Consider the following 14,622-nt stretch of genomic DNA (forward strand, 5'->3'; position numbering starts at 1 on the left):
TCTCATGTCATGGATTTAACCCACACATTTGAACTAACTATTCTTTTTTACGATAAGATAATATTTACTGCCGCGCCAGTTAAACACCTTTAAAATGTAATGTCAATCATCACACGTAGCCTATTTAGTCATTAAAACATTGTGTTTCAAAAGAATGCCAAAAACATAAAAGAGCCAGTCTTTTGAACGGCTCTTTTCAGTGAACGACTCCTGATTGAACGGCTCCCCTTCAAAGAGACAAAAGTCCCATCACTAATAGCCAAGTTCTGGCTTCGCTTCCTGGCAACACACGATTCATGCTGGAAGAGGGGTACGCGCAGAGGGGGGAAGGGGGGAGGGGTGAATGGCAGTGAGTGAATCTGTGGAATAAGCAGTTGGCTGTAACAAATTGTGTGATTTGTCCTCCTCCCTAAGACCCCTAGAATGCCACATAGTTCTTGTCTACCAATCAATATAGGACTTTAATGCAGCAGAATTCTTGTTTTTTTCTTTTGTAATCTATTCAAACACCTTATTCCAGGTTGTTAACATTGATTAGTAAGGGTATTACTTGATATATCCACAAGAGTTTGCTTTGTGCCCCAACTTTATAGTGGTGCTCTAGATTTTTTGCTAGTGTGCCCAACTTTTTGGAGTTGGGAGCATCAGTGCTCCTAAGGTAAAAGTTAGTCCTAGAGCCCTGAACAGGTATTAAATTGTTTTGGCTCAGTAGATGGTTTGGTCACCGTTGGATGTTTGGGTCTTATGAGGTTAATGACAATCATTGAGGAAAATCACATAACCTGCCAATTAAGACCTAAAGAGCCACCAGCAACCAAAAGCATCACTGTCATCTTTTCATGGTCATCAGATATGACCCTTATGGACGTTCAGAGGCTCTATAGTGAACATGAAACACAGTCATCTCCTGCAGTTATTTCATCTACCTTATATCTTCCAACTCCAAGTTCAGGAGACATTACATCTCTAACTGATCACTTTTTAATTACATTACCTTTCTTTCTACTCCCACTCCTCCTCATCTTACCTCAGGCTGATAATATGATGACCACTGACCTGTAAACTCTGAGCATCACTGAGTCCTGGTCCAGCTGAGGACTCCCGTTATGGATGTACTTCACCTCGTCCTGGAGGAAGCTGCAGTCAAACACCTGCAGAGGAACACCAAACAAAACCACTGGTTACAAAACAAGGGGTCATTTTCTTTCATGCAACAGGAACCAGACCTCAGTTTGTGTTGGATGTCAGAGAAAAATGGTAAAGATGTTTACATTTTGGGGGGAAATAAATCTAAAAAAGAACTTGAGTGTGAAGTACAAACACAGAGAGGAAGTCTACAAGCCCTGCATTAACCCATAAAGACCCAGTGCTACTTTTGTGGCAGTTCTCAAATGATTTTTGGTCTCTATTTAACCTTTCTTAAGTGATTTACCACAATTTATCATACTGATATCCTCTGTATTTTGGATTTTTTCAGTGAAAATTAGGCATTTTCATATATTTAATTACTGATCATGTACTTTAATCATCATGCCAAGATTATATTTGAGGGTTCTTATAACAAAAAAGAGAGAAAACTGAAGAAAAAGTGACTTTTTCAGTCAAAGCTATCATTAATTGAACACAAACCAAGTGTCTCCATCCACTGTCACTGATCCAACACCATGGCTTTTACTTGTGAAGCAACGTTGTAGAAGACAACAGTGTTTCTACATTCACTACGGAGCCTCTTGAAAAGATGACAAACTGTATTTTATACCAATTATTGACACGTATTGATAGGATTAGTGGATCAACAGGTATTGAACAGTTTAGATCAGTAGATGGTTCTGGTCGGCGGTGGATGTTTGGGTCTTTATGGGTTAATTCACTGCTGTTGAAACAAAACTCTAGCAAACTGATCTGGTTTGTGCGTCTTCGTAATGTGAGCAGGCCTTCATCAGGTGTGTTCTTACCTGTGGACTCATCCTCCCCACCCTCTGAGTGACAGGTTCGTTCATCACCACCTCCACTTTACAGTCTGCGCTCGGATCTACGTTGATCTTCAGCTCCGTCTCCGTTACAAACACAGAGCGGCCCCTGACAACCTCCACACCTGAGTTCACCGCCACCAGACTGACACCGCAGACGGCCGGCAACGCCACCAAGAATCTCAGCAGCAGGCTCACAGCGGCCATTTTGGATCAGCGAGGTCCTGTAGTTTCACGGAATCAGAGAAGAGTGGAAGTCTCTGAGTTTGAGTTCAGCAGGTTTTCCTTTCAGTCTCTGTTTGTGGTTCTGCAGACTGTAAAAGGAGGAGGAACTGTTTACATAATGGAGTTAAGTGTTGAACACTTACACTATATGGACAAAAGTATGTGGACACGTTGAATTCAGGTGTTTCTTTTCTAACAGGGGTCTGAGACACAAAAAAATAATGTCATAATATAGTTTTATGTTGGGATAAATATCATTGCGTTGGTTAATTTGGTTTAAATTGTTATCTTTGCTTCCAAAATGCCTCAGAGATGGTTTTTACTTAACTTCTCTCAGCACTGATTTTGTTTTGTTTTTCATCCATGACCATTTTAAATGTTCTACCTATAAATTTCTAAAATATTTTTCATGCTCTGACTGTAAATTATTTATGATGCATCTAATCAATCATAAATGTAATCTTTTGTTACAACTGATACGATCAATTAATTAAATATTGGAAAATATCTAATTTTCACTGAAAAAACATTACAATAAATGGTGATAAATCACTTAAGAAAGTTTAAAAATTATTTGGGAACTGCCAGAGAAGTAGCACTGGGTCTTTTTTTGTCACTTAAGTTTTTATTGAAATTCACACGTTCTTTGACAAAACAAAAAACGAAAAATTAACAAACCAAGATTACTTGGTCGCATCGCACATTCCTCAGCACAGCCTTATTCACTCTTTCCATCATTCCCAGCTCTGTAAACAGTCCATTTATTCCACCTTTTGTCCATTTGAGTTTCCTGTAGTCGCAGTCTATGACTCACCCTTTCCATTGTATATATTCCATTAATAATTTCAATCCACTGGTCCTGTGTTGGTGCTTCTGTCCTTCCCCAGTTCCTTGTAATAGTTTTTTTGCAGCCACCAAAAGTATCTTAACCAAGTATATGTCGTTTCCTGCTACATTTCCATCATATAAGTTACACAAATACAGAACATCACAGCACATTGGAATCTCATACCCCGTTATTTGTTTTAGTACTGCACACAACTTTTCCCAAAACAGTTATTTTATCACATTTCCAAAAAACATGTGTGTGATCTGCATCAAATTCTCCACATTCCCTCCAACATTTCTTCTGTCTGTTCAACTGCTTACTTTTCTTAGGTGAAATAAAGAAACGCAAAAGATTTTTCCAGGAGAACTCCCTCCAGATCTGTGAACTAGTGGATGTTTGGTGTATCTTCCACATGTTAAACCAGTCAGCATCTGGAATTTCACACTAGCTCCTTCTCCCCATTTTTCTTTTATATAACTGGTTGAGTTGTTGTCATGTGAGTTGAATCCATGATAAATAGTTGAAATTATTCTTGATTTACTTTCCTTATATGCTTTGATAATGATTTGGATCACACGGTTCACTTCCCTGGAGGGGTCAACCTGGATTTCCTTTCTGTAATAATCTCTTAGTTGGAGATATCTATAAAAGTCTTGTGTCCCCAGATCAGATTTTTCTCGCAAATTCTGGAAACTCTCCAGCTGTCCTTCTAAAACACACCATGCTGTCACTCCTTTGACGGTCCACTGGTTAAATCTTTGATCATCTTGAGCAGGCTTGAATTTGCTATCATAAGCTACCCATTTGAAACTTTTGGAACCATTGTAACATTTATAGCTTTTTAATATTTTAAACCATAATTCTAATGTATGTCCTGTCATTGGGTCTATGTTTTTTCTAAATTTCTTGTATAGCTCTTTGTCACCAATCATATTTTGAATCGGTTGTTGATCCATTTCTATTTAAATTTCTTTCCATTTAGCCTCATTATCAGGTTTGCACCAACAATAGATAGGTCTCATTTGGGCTGCACAGAAATATTCCTTTGGGCAGCTGGAGGGTTTCATATCTGGGTCTTGGTTTTTTGCCTCCCCATATGAACCTAGATATAGTTCTATCCCATGATATGAACTGACTCTGAGGGACCTCTACAGGTAATGACTGGAACAAGTATAGATATCTGGGCAGCAGATTCATCCTGATTATCTCAATTCTTGAATTTAAACCTAGTGGCAGAGTCAACCATCTTTCCATATCTTTTCGTATATTTTGGTTTAATGTTTCATAATTTTCTTTATAAAGTTCTGACAGATTTTGTGTAACCGACACACCAAAATATTAAATAGATTTAAGATTCCAGTTGAGTTTATAATTTTCCCGAATTACTTTTGCTGGTTTATAATTAATTGTGAGAATTTGAGTCTTAGAAATATTTATTCTATATCCTGACAGATGACCATATGAATCAAGAAGTTTCATCAATATAGGGAGCGTTGTGTTGGTTGTTGAGGAAAGCTATTACATCATCAGCAAAAAGTCCAATTTTGTGTTCTAGCCATTTTATTGTGACTCCCTTTATTTCTTTGTTTTGCCGAATTGCCTGAGCTAAGGGTTCAATACAGATAGCAAAGAGGGCAGGTGATAGGCAGCATCCCTGTCTGTGGATCTTATCAGTCAGACTTCCATTTATTTTTATTCCAGCTGTAGGTTCTTTGTATAATGTTTTTATTAACTGTATGGACTTTTATTAAATCCTAACCGTTCTAGTACTTTATAAAGAAAACTCCAATCCACAAAATCAAATGCTTTTTCAGCATCTATGCTAAGATAGTACTTTGTTTTTCTTTCTATGCTTGTTCAATTATATGGAGTGTTCTCCAGATGTTGTCTTAGGTTTGGCGTCCTTTTATAAAGCCTGTTTGATCTTCATCTATGAGGTCTGACAAAAAGGTATTTAGTCTTTTGGAGATTAGTAGATGTATATATTTTGTAATCTATGTTCAATATTGAAATTGGCCTATAACATGCACATTATTCTTTGTTTTTGCCTGGCTTTGGTATAAGTGAAATTACTGCCTCTGCCCATGTTGGAGGGATTTTGTTTTCTTTGAGAGTCCAGTTGAATGAGGCCTGGAGCACTGTGATCAGCTCTTCCTTAAACGCTTTATACCATTCTGCAGCATAGCCATAGCTACCTGGAGATTTATTATTTTTTTTAAAAATTTATTGCTTCTTTAATCTCTTCAATTGTGATGTCGACTGCTAAGATATTGTTTTGAGAGGTACCGACTGATGGTAATTCCAGCTGTGTCATGCCTGCAGCCAGACGCTAATCTGGTCTTGTCTGTCTTTCATGTTTGTTTGTCACTTCCTGTTTTATTTTGTTAAGTTTCCCCTCATGTGTCTTGTCTGTCGTCTTTACTTTCCTTCCTGGATTGTGTTCACCTTTCCCCTGATTACCTGTCTCTGCCCTGATTTGTGCCACCTGTGTCTAGTTGTCTTCCCTCCCTTTTGTGTATTTAAACTCAGTCTCTTCCCCTGATCAGACGCCAGTTTGTAACTCTTGTAGTACTTACCAGCGTTCTTGATCTTGTCTGTCTGTTTGATTACCTGTTTTTGTGACCCGTTTTTGACTTCCCGGTTTTTGCTACTGCCTGCTCCCTGTCGGTTTTGTCTGCCTCATCTGATACCCGGTTTTGATCTCCTCGCCTGACTACTGGTACGTGAGGTTTTTTTTTTGCCTTGTCCTTATGTCCTGTCGCCTGATTGATAGCCTACCTGTGTATGACCTGTTTCCGTCCCTGACCTCCCTTTGCTTTTCCCTAGTCGGGAAAAAGACCCCAAAAAACCGCACGGGAGACGGATTGCCGTTCTCGGTCCGGAGGACGAGGACGAATCCGAAGAGGAAGTTACCACCCATTATCCTCAAGATTTTGGTCATTCATATTTTTCTTACACCTGTGTGTGACCAATAAACCTTTTGAACTATACCTTTTGAGTCTGAGTTCTGCATTTGGATTCAGTGCCTGTACTTACACCATTACAAGCTGGTTCAAAAAGTCCTCCATTTCACCTTCATCTGCAGCTGGTGGTTGTGTATATAGTTTTTTTCATAGAATGTCTTGAATATTCTTTCAATATGTTCTGGGTCATAAGTGATCTATTAGTGACCTGGTCTCTGATATTATGTACAGTATTTCTGCCTGTTGCTTTTTAATATATTTAGCTAATAATTTTGTAGATCTAGGGCCCATTTCATAATAACTCTGCTTTAGATACAAGCATTTTTTTTCCATTTCACTTAATAGTATGTCATTAGTTTTGGTTTTAATATCCTGAATTTGTTGGTATACTCTGTTCCCTTCATAATTTGGTGTTGCTGCTCTAATTCCCTTAACCTTTCAGTGTATATCTTGTACGTTGCTAAGCTTGCTGCTTTTTTTTTTTTTTTTTTAATGATGCTGTTTTAGCTATAAGTTTTCCTCGAACAACCGCTTTCAGAGCATCCCAAACAACTGTTTGTTCAACTTCTCCATTATTATTCTCATCTACATATTGTCTGATTTCCTTTTCCATGTCTTTAAGTATTTCCTTATTGTTCAGAATTCCTACATTAAGCCTCCAGATTGTTTATTCCTAACATTTAAGTGGATCTGTAGATAAACTGCATTATGGTCTGATAAATCTGCTCTCTTAATCGTGTATTCTTTCTACTCTATATCTGTCTTCCTTATTTATGAAAAAAAAATAAAAATCAATCCTTGAGTAGACCCTGTTGAGTTACTGAGTAATGAGTGACGTCTTTTTTGGTAGGATTCATATCCTCCATAAATCGATCATTCCCATCTCTTCTAGGGACCATTTTAAAAATTTTGCCAACTGTCTTTTGTTTTTCCTCATACTTGTGTCCCAGTTATGATTTATCACCATGTTGAAATCCCCTCCACAAATTAATACTCCTTCAGTTTCCATTATTATTACATTGAAGATAGATCTGAAAAATTGTTTATCACTTTCTGGGGGGGCGTACATATTTACCAGAGTAACTGGTTCATTTCCAACTTTCCCTCCACAATGGCATATCTTCCATCTTTATCTTGGATTTCCTTTTCACAGAGGAATTTAGTCGAATTGGAAATTAATATTACAACTCCTTTTCTATCTCCTTGTTTATATGAACTGTAGTAAGAATTTCTATAGCCGAATTTTTTTTAGTTTTTCGTGTTCTGCCTGGAGAAGGTGAGTCTCTTGTAGAAATATAATGTTGTACCTTTTCTTTCTTTAGTTTTTGTCCTGACTTTTCCTCTCTTTACACGTGAATTCAACCCATTTATATTTAGAGGCAATATTTTAAGACTGTATATACCATTATTTTGAGTTTTTACATGTACATGTTCACCCAGCAACTTGAAACATAATAAACGTGAAACATTTTATGAACGCTATGAACAACATTGAATTTCCATATTGGGGTACTCACCCTACTTCCCCAAAGTCCAGTTGGAGGGTGGACAGGGAATCCTCATCTCACATGAGGGCCCATCCCTAGACAATGATAGATATCCACCCTGTGGATCTGTCCTCAGTCTAGAAGTGTCCAACATTTTCAAACGTGTTCCCTTCTCTGTCGGTTAGTAATGAATTAAATAATTATAGTTGAAGCCACAGAATGCTGTTAATCTCCCACAGTGATGTATGACTCGAGTTTCTAGGTAAACTGAGCCTATTAAATATCAGATATTTCTTTCTACTATACCCCAGTCATTTTGTTTTGTCACTTCGCTTTTATATAAGTCTCTGAAACCTTACCTAGTCAGATTTTTCAATAAGAGCGTTTTGTCCATTTCTCCCGGTGGGTTATGGCTGTTTCCTCTGGTATTCCTGTAGTTTGTCCCTCGCTCGCTGTGCCGTGTCTCGGTTCGTTCCTCCGGCTCTCACCCTCTTCCATCCTGGTGCAGAGTTTCCCTTCCCCTCGGTCATCGGTGTCGTTCGGCATGTCCAGTGAGAATCCTCTTACTCTCATATCCCGTGTGGCCTCTCTGGCGTTATCATAACTTTTTACTCCATCGTTCCAGTGGATTGGTATTTTGGTTATGGGGTCTGGACACGGATGCTCTTCTCCCCCAGTGCCGTCTTTATGCCCAGGTATGACCGGCGGTTTTGAACTATTTCAGCAGATAGTCGTGGTCAAACTGTATTATCTTTTCTCCCACTTTTAGCTTCTTCTGCCACACCTTTTTCAGGATCATTTCTTTGATTTCATACTGTAGAAAGACGACTAGCACTGATCTGGGAGGTGCTCCTGTACTTCCTCTTCTGTGGGCTGGCTGTATTTGCAGGTGTGTTTCCTCTGGAAGCTCCAGTTCTGTTATCAGTAGCTGATCTACGTAGTTGATCATGAGTTTACCTTCTGTTCTTCTGGTAGACCGAATATGCGAATATTATTTCTCCGTGACCTCGCTTCGTGTTCTGTTTTTTGTCTTGCATTTGTCGGGTCTGGTTCAGTAGTTTCAGCAGTGCTTCATTAGCATCAGTGGTTCCACTCCTCCAGCTCGGCTATGCGGCCCTCGGCCTCGGCTAGCTTAGCCTTCTGCCATCTTAGCCTTCTGCTAGTTTAGCCTTCTGCTAGCTTAGCCTTCTGCCACCTTAGCCTTCTGCTAGTTTAGCCTTCTGCTAGTTTAGCCTTCTGCTAGCTTAGCCTTCTGCTAGTTTAGCCTTCTGCTAGCTTAGCCTTCTCCTAGTTTAGCCTTCTGCTCTTGTAGCTCTTGGTCATTTTCTCTGAGTTTGTGGTATATATCTTCTCTGAGTCAAGTCAGTTTCTTGTTTCATTTCAGTCTTTAAGTCATTCTTAAATTCTTGTAGCTTCTGTCTGATGTTTTGGTGGAGGGTTTTTATGTCTCTGCTGATGCTTGCTAGCCCCTCACGGAGAGCCTCGGTGTGGTCTCCAGGTTCAACGTCGCTGCGTTCAGGGATGTTTGACTTTGCAGCCTGTTCTTGTGTTGATCTCTTGATTTTGCAGCTTTTACGTTGATTATTTCCACTCATTACAAAATATAAACATTTATATATCGAGTTAATTCATTTTAGTGGTGTTTTTCTTTAACCGACTTGGAGGAGCTCCAAACTACGCAGCTACTCCTCTTCGTCAATCTTACCAGAAGTCCAGCACTGGGTCTTTATGGGTTAACTGAACTTGCCCCTTTAATTTTTCACGTTTCTAATTTTCTTTTTTGGCTTTTTTCTTCCTCTTCCTTCTGTGTTGTTTTTCTATCTGCTGTAATAAATTCTAACAGTGTCAAGATTGTCTTCAACACATAGAAATCAAATATAATCATATTTTAAGCGGCAAATAAGTCCAAGTTTGATCTCAGCTCATGGACAAACATCTAATATCGAGTCCAAAATACTGACATCCAGATCCTACTCAGCTGCACATTCCCTCCAACACTGACATCCAACCCCTAAAACTTTTATTTTTCCTACTGAAAATGTCCACCGACTCAGTACCGAAACCTCTGACTGCCCCTGACCAACACCGAAACTCCTCTAAATCCTTAAAACAAAACTCCCAGCATGCATCTGGATTCTTCCCCTGCCGCTCCACGCTCCCGACCGGAAAACGCTTTCACCCTCCATTTCACTTCAAACCAAAGCCCACTGCAGGAAACAAGGGGTTAATCTGCGTGACCCCTCAGAGGTGCTGGAGATGTCCTGGGACGGGTGGAGGGCGAGGGTGGGTGTGTGTGTGTGTGTGGTGTGTGTGGGGGGGGGGGGGGGGGTGTCAAAGCGGGGCGGCCTGTCACTTCCCATCCGACCAGACGAGCCTCGGTTCGTTAGCCTCAGCTAAATGTGTTCAGCAGCGACAAACGGAGAACAACATGCGTGATGGTTTCATCTGTTTGTAGTGGTTTTCACATGTTCCAACCTGATTTATTATAACACCTGGAAATGTAGCTTCAACACAACAGTTTTAGAGAGAAAATGCAAAAGTGAGAATCTCATAGGATAATGAAACAACAATGCACAGAACAGTGAGGCCAAAACAACCTGGACTGAACATGTTTTCAGACGTTTGCATGGTGTAATATATTTAGATGTGATCAGATATGTGGGACACAGGTTGGAAAATGGGTTTCACATGTAATCAACAGACTTTGTTTACAACCAAATACAAAAATGCTCTCTGTATGTCAAATGGGATCATGTATTTTCACATGTGATACTGATGTGATTTTTTTTGTGTGTAGAGGAAGAGAAGGGTGGAGTTTACATAGTTGGAATAAAGATAAAAACAAATGATGCAAAAAACAAAATTTAGAGGGTGTTACCGCAGCAGAAATGCAGAATGGAAAAATGTGTAGATACGAGAATGAAGTCAATTTCATCTGACTGAACAGACAGACAGACAGATAACATTGTCTGTTCCAAGTAAAAACAGAAATTCATCTTTTGTCACAGCTTCAAGACAGCATTTAAAAAACCACACTCAGGCATTAAACACATCCCAATACACTCAAAAGTGCAATACAATGGATAAAAACAAGTAAAACACATAAAATTACTAAAAACATAGTGCAGTCTATTTTGTGTTATTAAGAGCAGCTATTGCAGAAGGGATGAAAGATTTTTTGTAGCTATTTTTCCTGGCCAGTGGGGTTACGATAAGATAAGATAATTCCACAATGTGGAAATTTGAGGTAAAATAAAAAGACAATGCAGTAACTTAAGTGACAAACGTGTATTTCATTCGCCCACAGGACATAAAAGGCAGAATCTCCACTGCTTTGTGTCTAATGAGGTTCAGGACATTTGGACCTGATGAATGAATGAATGAATTGTCTGTGTAAGGTTCTCATTTGCTCAAGTCATCATTCTTGGTAGTTCTTCAGAATTAAAGAAGTCTCTTGAATGAGAGGAAACGTTGTCAAAAAGAGTTAAACTAGTCCAGTTGAACCGAGAAGAAGTACCAAGAAGGATCGAGACTGTTGGGTAAAACACTGGTTCTGACCTTAAATTATAAAGAATTAGAGGATGGAGGAACTGTGACGTCACCCACTGGTTTCTGAGCTGTTGTTTCAAACCCAATAGTTTATGATTTGGCCGCCACTATGTTGGCTTAAGTGTCCATAAGTGTCCACATTGCATCGAATAGGTGGAGCTGCAGGAGTGCAAAGTGTCATGGGTAAGTTAATGAAAACCAAACCTGGCAGACGATAACTCTACTACTCACCGCTGGTTGAAAGGACAGATACAGGAAATGTTTCCTGCCACATGCTATTCCACTGTACAATAAACTCACCTCTGTCTGATGTTAAACCCCTGACATAAACGCAATTTCTACGGTGCATTTTAATGTTATTTATGCAACTGTTCCCCACTGAAAAAGTCCACTTTATCTTTGCACATTATGGTTTATTGTTGCACTTTACTGTTTGACTGTCCTGATTTTTTACCAGTTCTGGTTTTATACTGCTAATTTATTACGTATAGTGTGTTTCCTCATGTATTTTTACTGTGTCGTGCTGCACTACAATTTCCCAATTTGGGATGTATGCATGTGTGTATGTATAGTTTGTATGTATGTATGTACATGTGTATATGTGTGTCTGGATTCGGCAAAGTCATTTAAAGACACACCATATCGCTACTACTCCAAAAAAAAAAAGAGACCAGAATGAGTCCCTGAAGAACATTGCTGATTTAGTTGTTTTAGCATAACGTGCCCGCAATTGAAAACCCTCGGCCTTCAGTCCACGCCAGAGTTTTGGCACATACAAACATACAGACAGACAAATTGATGTAAATTCCATGCCGCGAGGGCTGAGGGTAAAACAATGAAATCTATGGGAGTCAATACTTTTTGGAGCAGCATCTAGTGGCTGTCAGTAGTATTGCAACTTAAAGACATTTCCACATTGGCTTCAAGTTGGAGATGAGGTCCTGGCCCCTTGGTGTAATCTATTAGTTACCCTTCTCCTAAATATACAGTATAAAATGTGACTGCTAGAAAGGTGTGTTTGTTTTTGTTGCCAATATTCGGTATCTTTATTTAGTTCAGTGGAATAAATCAGTGGACATCATCTGTGTAGTACAGTTCCAGTTGGTGCCTCTAATACAGATACTTGGAAAGTTACAGTGAAATAATGTCAAACGTGCAAAAGGTGCATTAACTTTCCTGAAAACCTGAAGCACACTGGGACTTTGGAATCCAGGCTACTGTTCACTTTTACCTTGGTTTGTGATGTATAACTCTGGCAGGCGTTTGTCAGAGAAATGTTAAATGTATTAAGTGTCTTGTTCCTGGGCTCTAAAGTATCTACCGTGTCCAAGCCCTCGCTCTCAACTCCAGGAATAGCTTTGTTCCCACTGCTGTTTCTTTTTTTAAAAAGTCTTTGTGTACTTTTTAACCTTCTACTAAAGTCTACCATTTGCTTTCTATTTATTACAATTTGACGTTCTTTGTTCTTTTTCCTTGTATCTTAATTTATTTTCATTTAGTTTTATCTGAGTCATGATCAGTGAGCCTCTATCGTCACGTTCAGACAGCAGGTCTTAATGCACAATTCAGATTCTTTGGTGAAATCCTTTTTTTGTGTGCTTGTTCGTTTTAAACATTACATGCAACTTCTACCAGTTTTGAGTATGAATGCGATCCTAAAGTGACCCGCATGCGCAAAAGAGGTCCTGACGTAATATGTGACCACGCAGACACACACTGTTTTACAGAAGGAAATATGGAGGCATCTTGTCTCAGCCTGTTGTTGTTTTTCCCGCCGCTCCTCCTCCTGGCACACAGAATTGTGACGTTTGTCTTATTTCAATGAAGTAAAGGTCGGATAAATGCTACCTGGCTGTTCAAACTGAAGTCACACTGCAAAATATCAGATACATATTGGATTTATGCTGCATTCCTGGTAACCCGTAACTCATGTTTTTTCCAGCCTTCTACCAGTGAAAATGCACTGGACGGACAGTCAAACCTGTGACTTCTCAGTCATACCAGTTCCAAGGTCTGACATCACGTAGCCCGTGAAACAACAATGGCCGCCCCCATGGATGTGTATTTATGCAAATTGTTTATTAAAACAAGGTATTGCTCTGATGCAATTCATCCACAAATGTTCTGTATAATCAGCGGCTACTCTAGCATTAGCTAGTTTTCAGTCCACTGAGTGCAAGAATAAAATGACACCAAATACGTATCCAAATATACAAATAACGTAACATAAAATGCAGGGTTCTCGCTCGCGTCATTGAACGTCGGGGCCCCGACGCTGTCTCTGGGGGGCCCCCCCGACACTGAGATTTGACCCACAACACTGTCTTTCAACCAGTGTAGCAGTTTTTGTGTGTGTGTATGTATGTGTGATCGTCCCGCATAATGATAACGAAATTTGAATTTGAAAAATATAGTCCTTTGTCTTGGCACAAAGCGCTGCAGACAGGAAATGAGAACAATAGAAACCACACCCCTTTGTGTGCCTTGGTATTGTCTGACCCCGCTCACCAACATCACTTGCCTTACGCTCATTGGCTGACAATGAGACTTCAATCAATTTATCTGGTTTAAACGGACCGATCACCCGTGGAAAATTAGATCTAAAATTTAGCCTGTGCATGTGTGTAGTGTGAGTGCCGCTCCGATTATCCCTAATTTTGTGCAAGTGAATGTTTTTCTACGATCATGTCTGCGTCGTGTCTGTGTCAAGTTCCCATATGGAGTAATTCCCATTAGTAATTACCATTCACAAATTGAGAAAAAAAAAAATTTTTGCTTTTAATCATTGTTGTAACAAAGACGAAAACTTGGCTTCATTCCTCAAAATGCAGGAAACAGTGTTTCAGAGAGTTATACATTTCCAAATTTTACAGGGGAGGATGCCCCGGACCCCCCTACAAAACTCGCTCCTACGCTGTGAAAATATCCTAGTGAGAACCCTGAAAGGTATAACAGCTTCTCTTGCTTTATGCGCTGTTTCTCCTCCTCTGTTTCCCTCAAATAAGCCAAAATCAAGCACCTCTAGTGATAGAAATGATTGTAAATGAGCATAACGTACGGTCCTCCATGCTGGTTTGTTTACATCTAGCTGCCACAGTTTCTTGCGCTCAGGCAGTTTGGCATGACTTGCCTGGAATGATACAAAGTCATGAGTCACGGTTTGAAGTCATGACTTATGGGATCAAAAACCGGCCTGGAAAGCAGAATTAGGACCACATACGAAAGTGGGCTGGGCCGGATTTGACAAAATCAGATTTGTGCTGTTCAATCTGTCTTTAGCAGACTGCATACAGGTCACATAGGGCAAAAAAATCTGATTTGGGCCACATTTGCCTGCAGTCTGAACGTAGCCCTAGGCCCAATCCAAATGCACCCCTTGGCCCCTCCCTCTTACCCCTACCCCTTGGTCCTTGCACTTGGTACTACCCCTTGAAACGGAGCTGCGAGGGGTAGGGGTTGAAACATTCCCCTATGAAATGGGACAACCCTTCCAGACCTGTTATGTCATAATCAGTCATTGATGCCCCTATAAACAGATGCGGCAACTTTTGTTTCTGAAAGTATTCCCTATGCCCGTCAGCAGCTGGAACCGTCTGTGT

The 14,622-nt window shown here is 39.8% G+C and overlaps 1 protein-coding gene across 1 annotated transcript in view; it reads right to left on the bottom strand.

Annotated features, from left to right (window-relative positions):
- The window catches only part of LOC115417989 (FRAS1-related extracellular matrix protein 1-like), a 127,050-nt gene that overhangs the window by 97,494 nt on the left and 14,934 nt on the right, over positions 1 to 14,622 (bottom strand). The window contains 2 exon segments of the mRNA XM_030132256.1: positions 1,057 to 1,151; positions 1,956 to 2,284. Of these exon segments, the coding sequence (XP_029988116.1) occupies positions 1,057 to 1,151; positions 1,956 to 2,177 (317 nt within the window). The 5' untranslated portion in view covers positions 2,178 to 2,284.

Source organism: Sphaeramia orbicularis, chromosome 4 (genome assembly GCF_902148855.1).
Source record: "Sphaeramia orbicularis chromosome 4, fSphaOr1.1, whole genome shotgun sequence".
NCBI lineage: Eukaryota > Metazoa > Chordata > Actinopteri > Kurtiformes > Apogonidae > Sphaeramia > Sphaeramia orbicularis.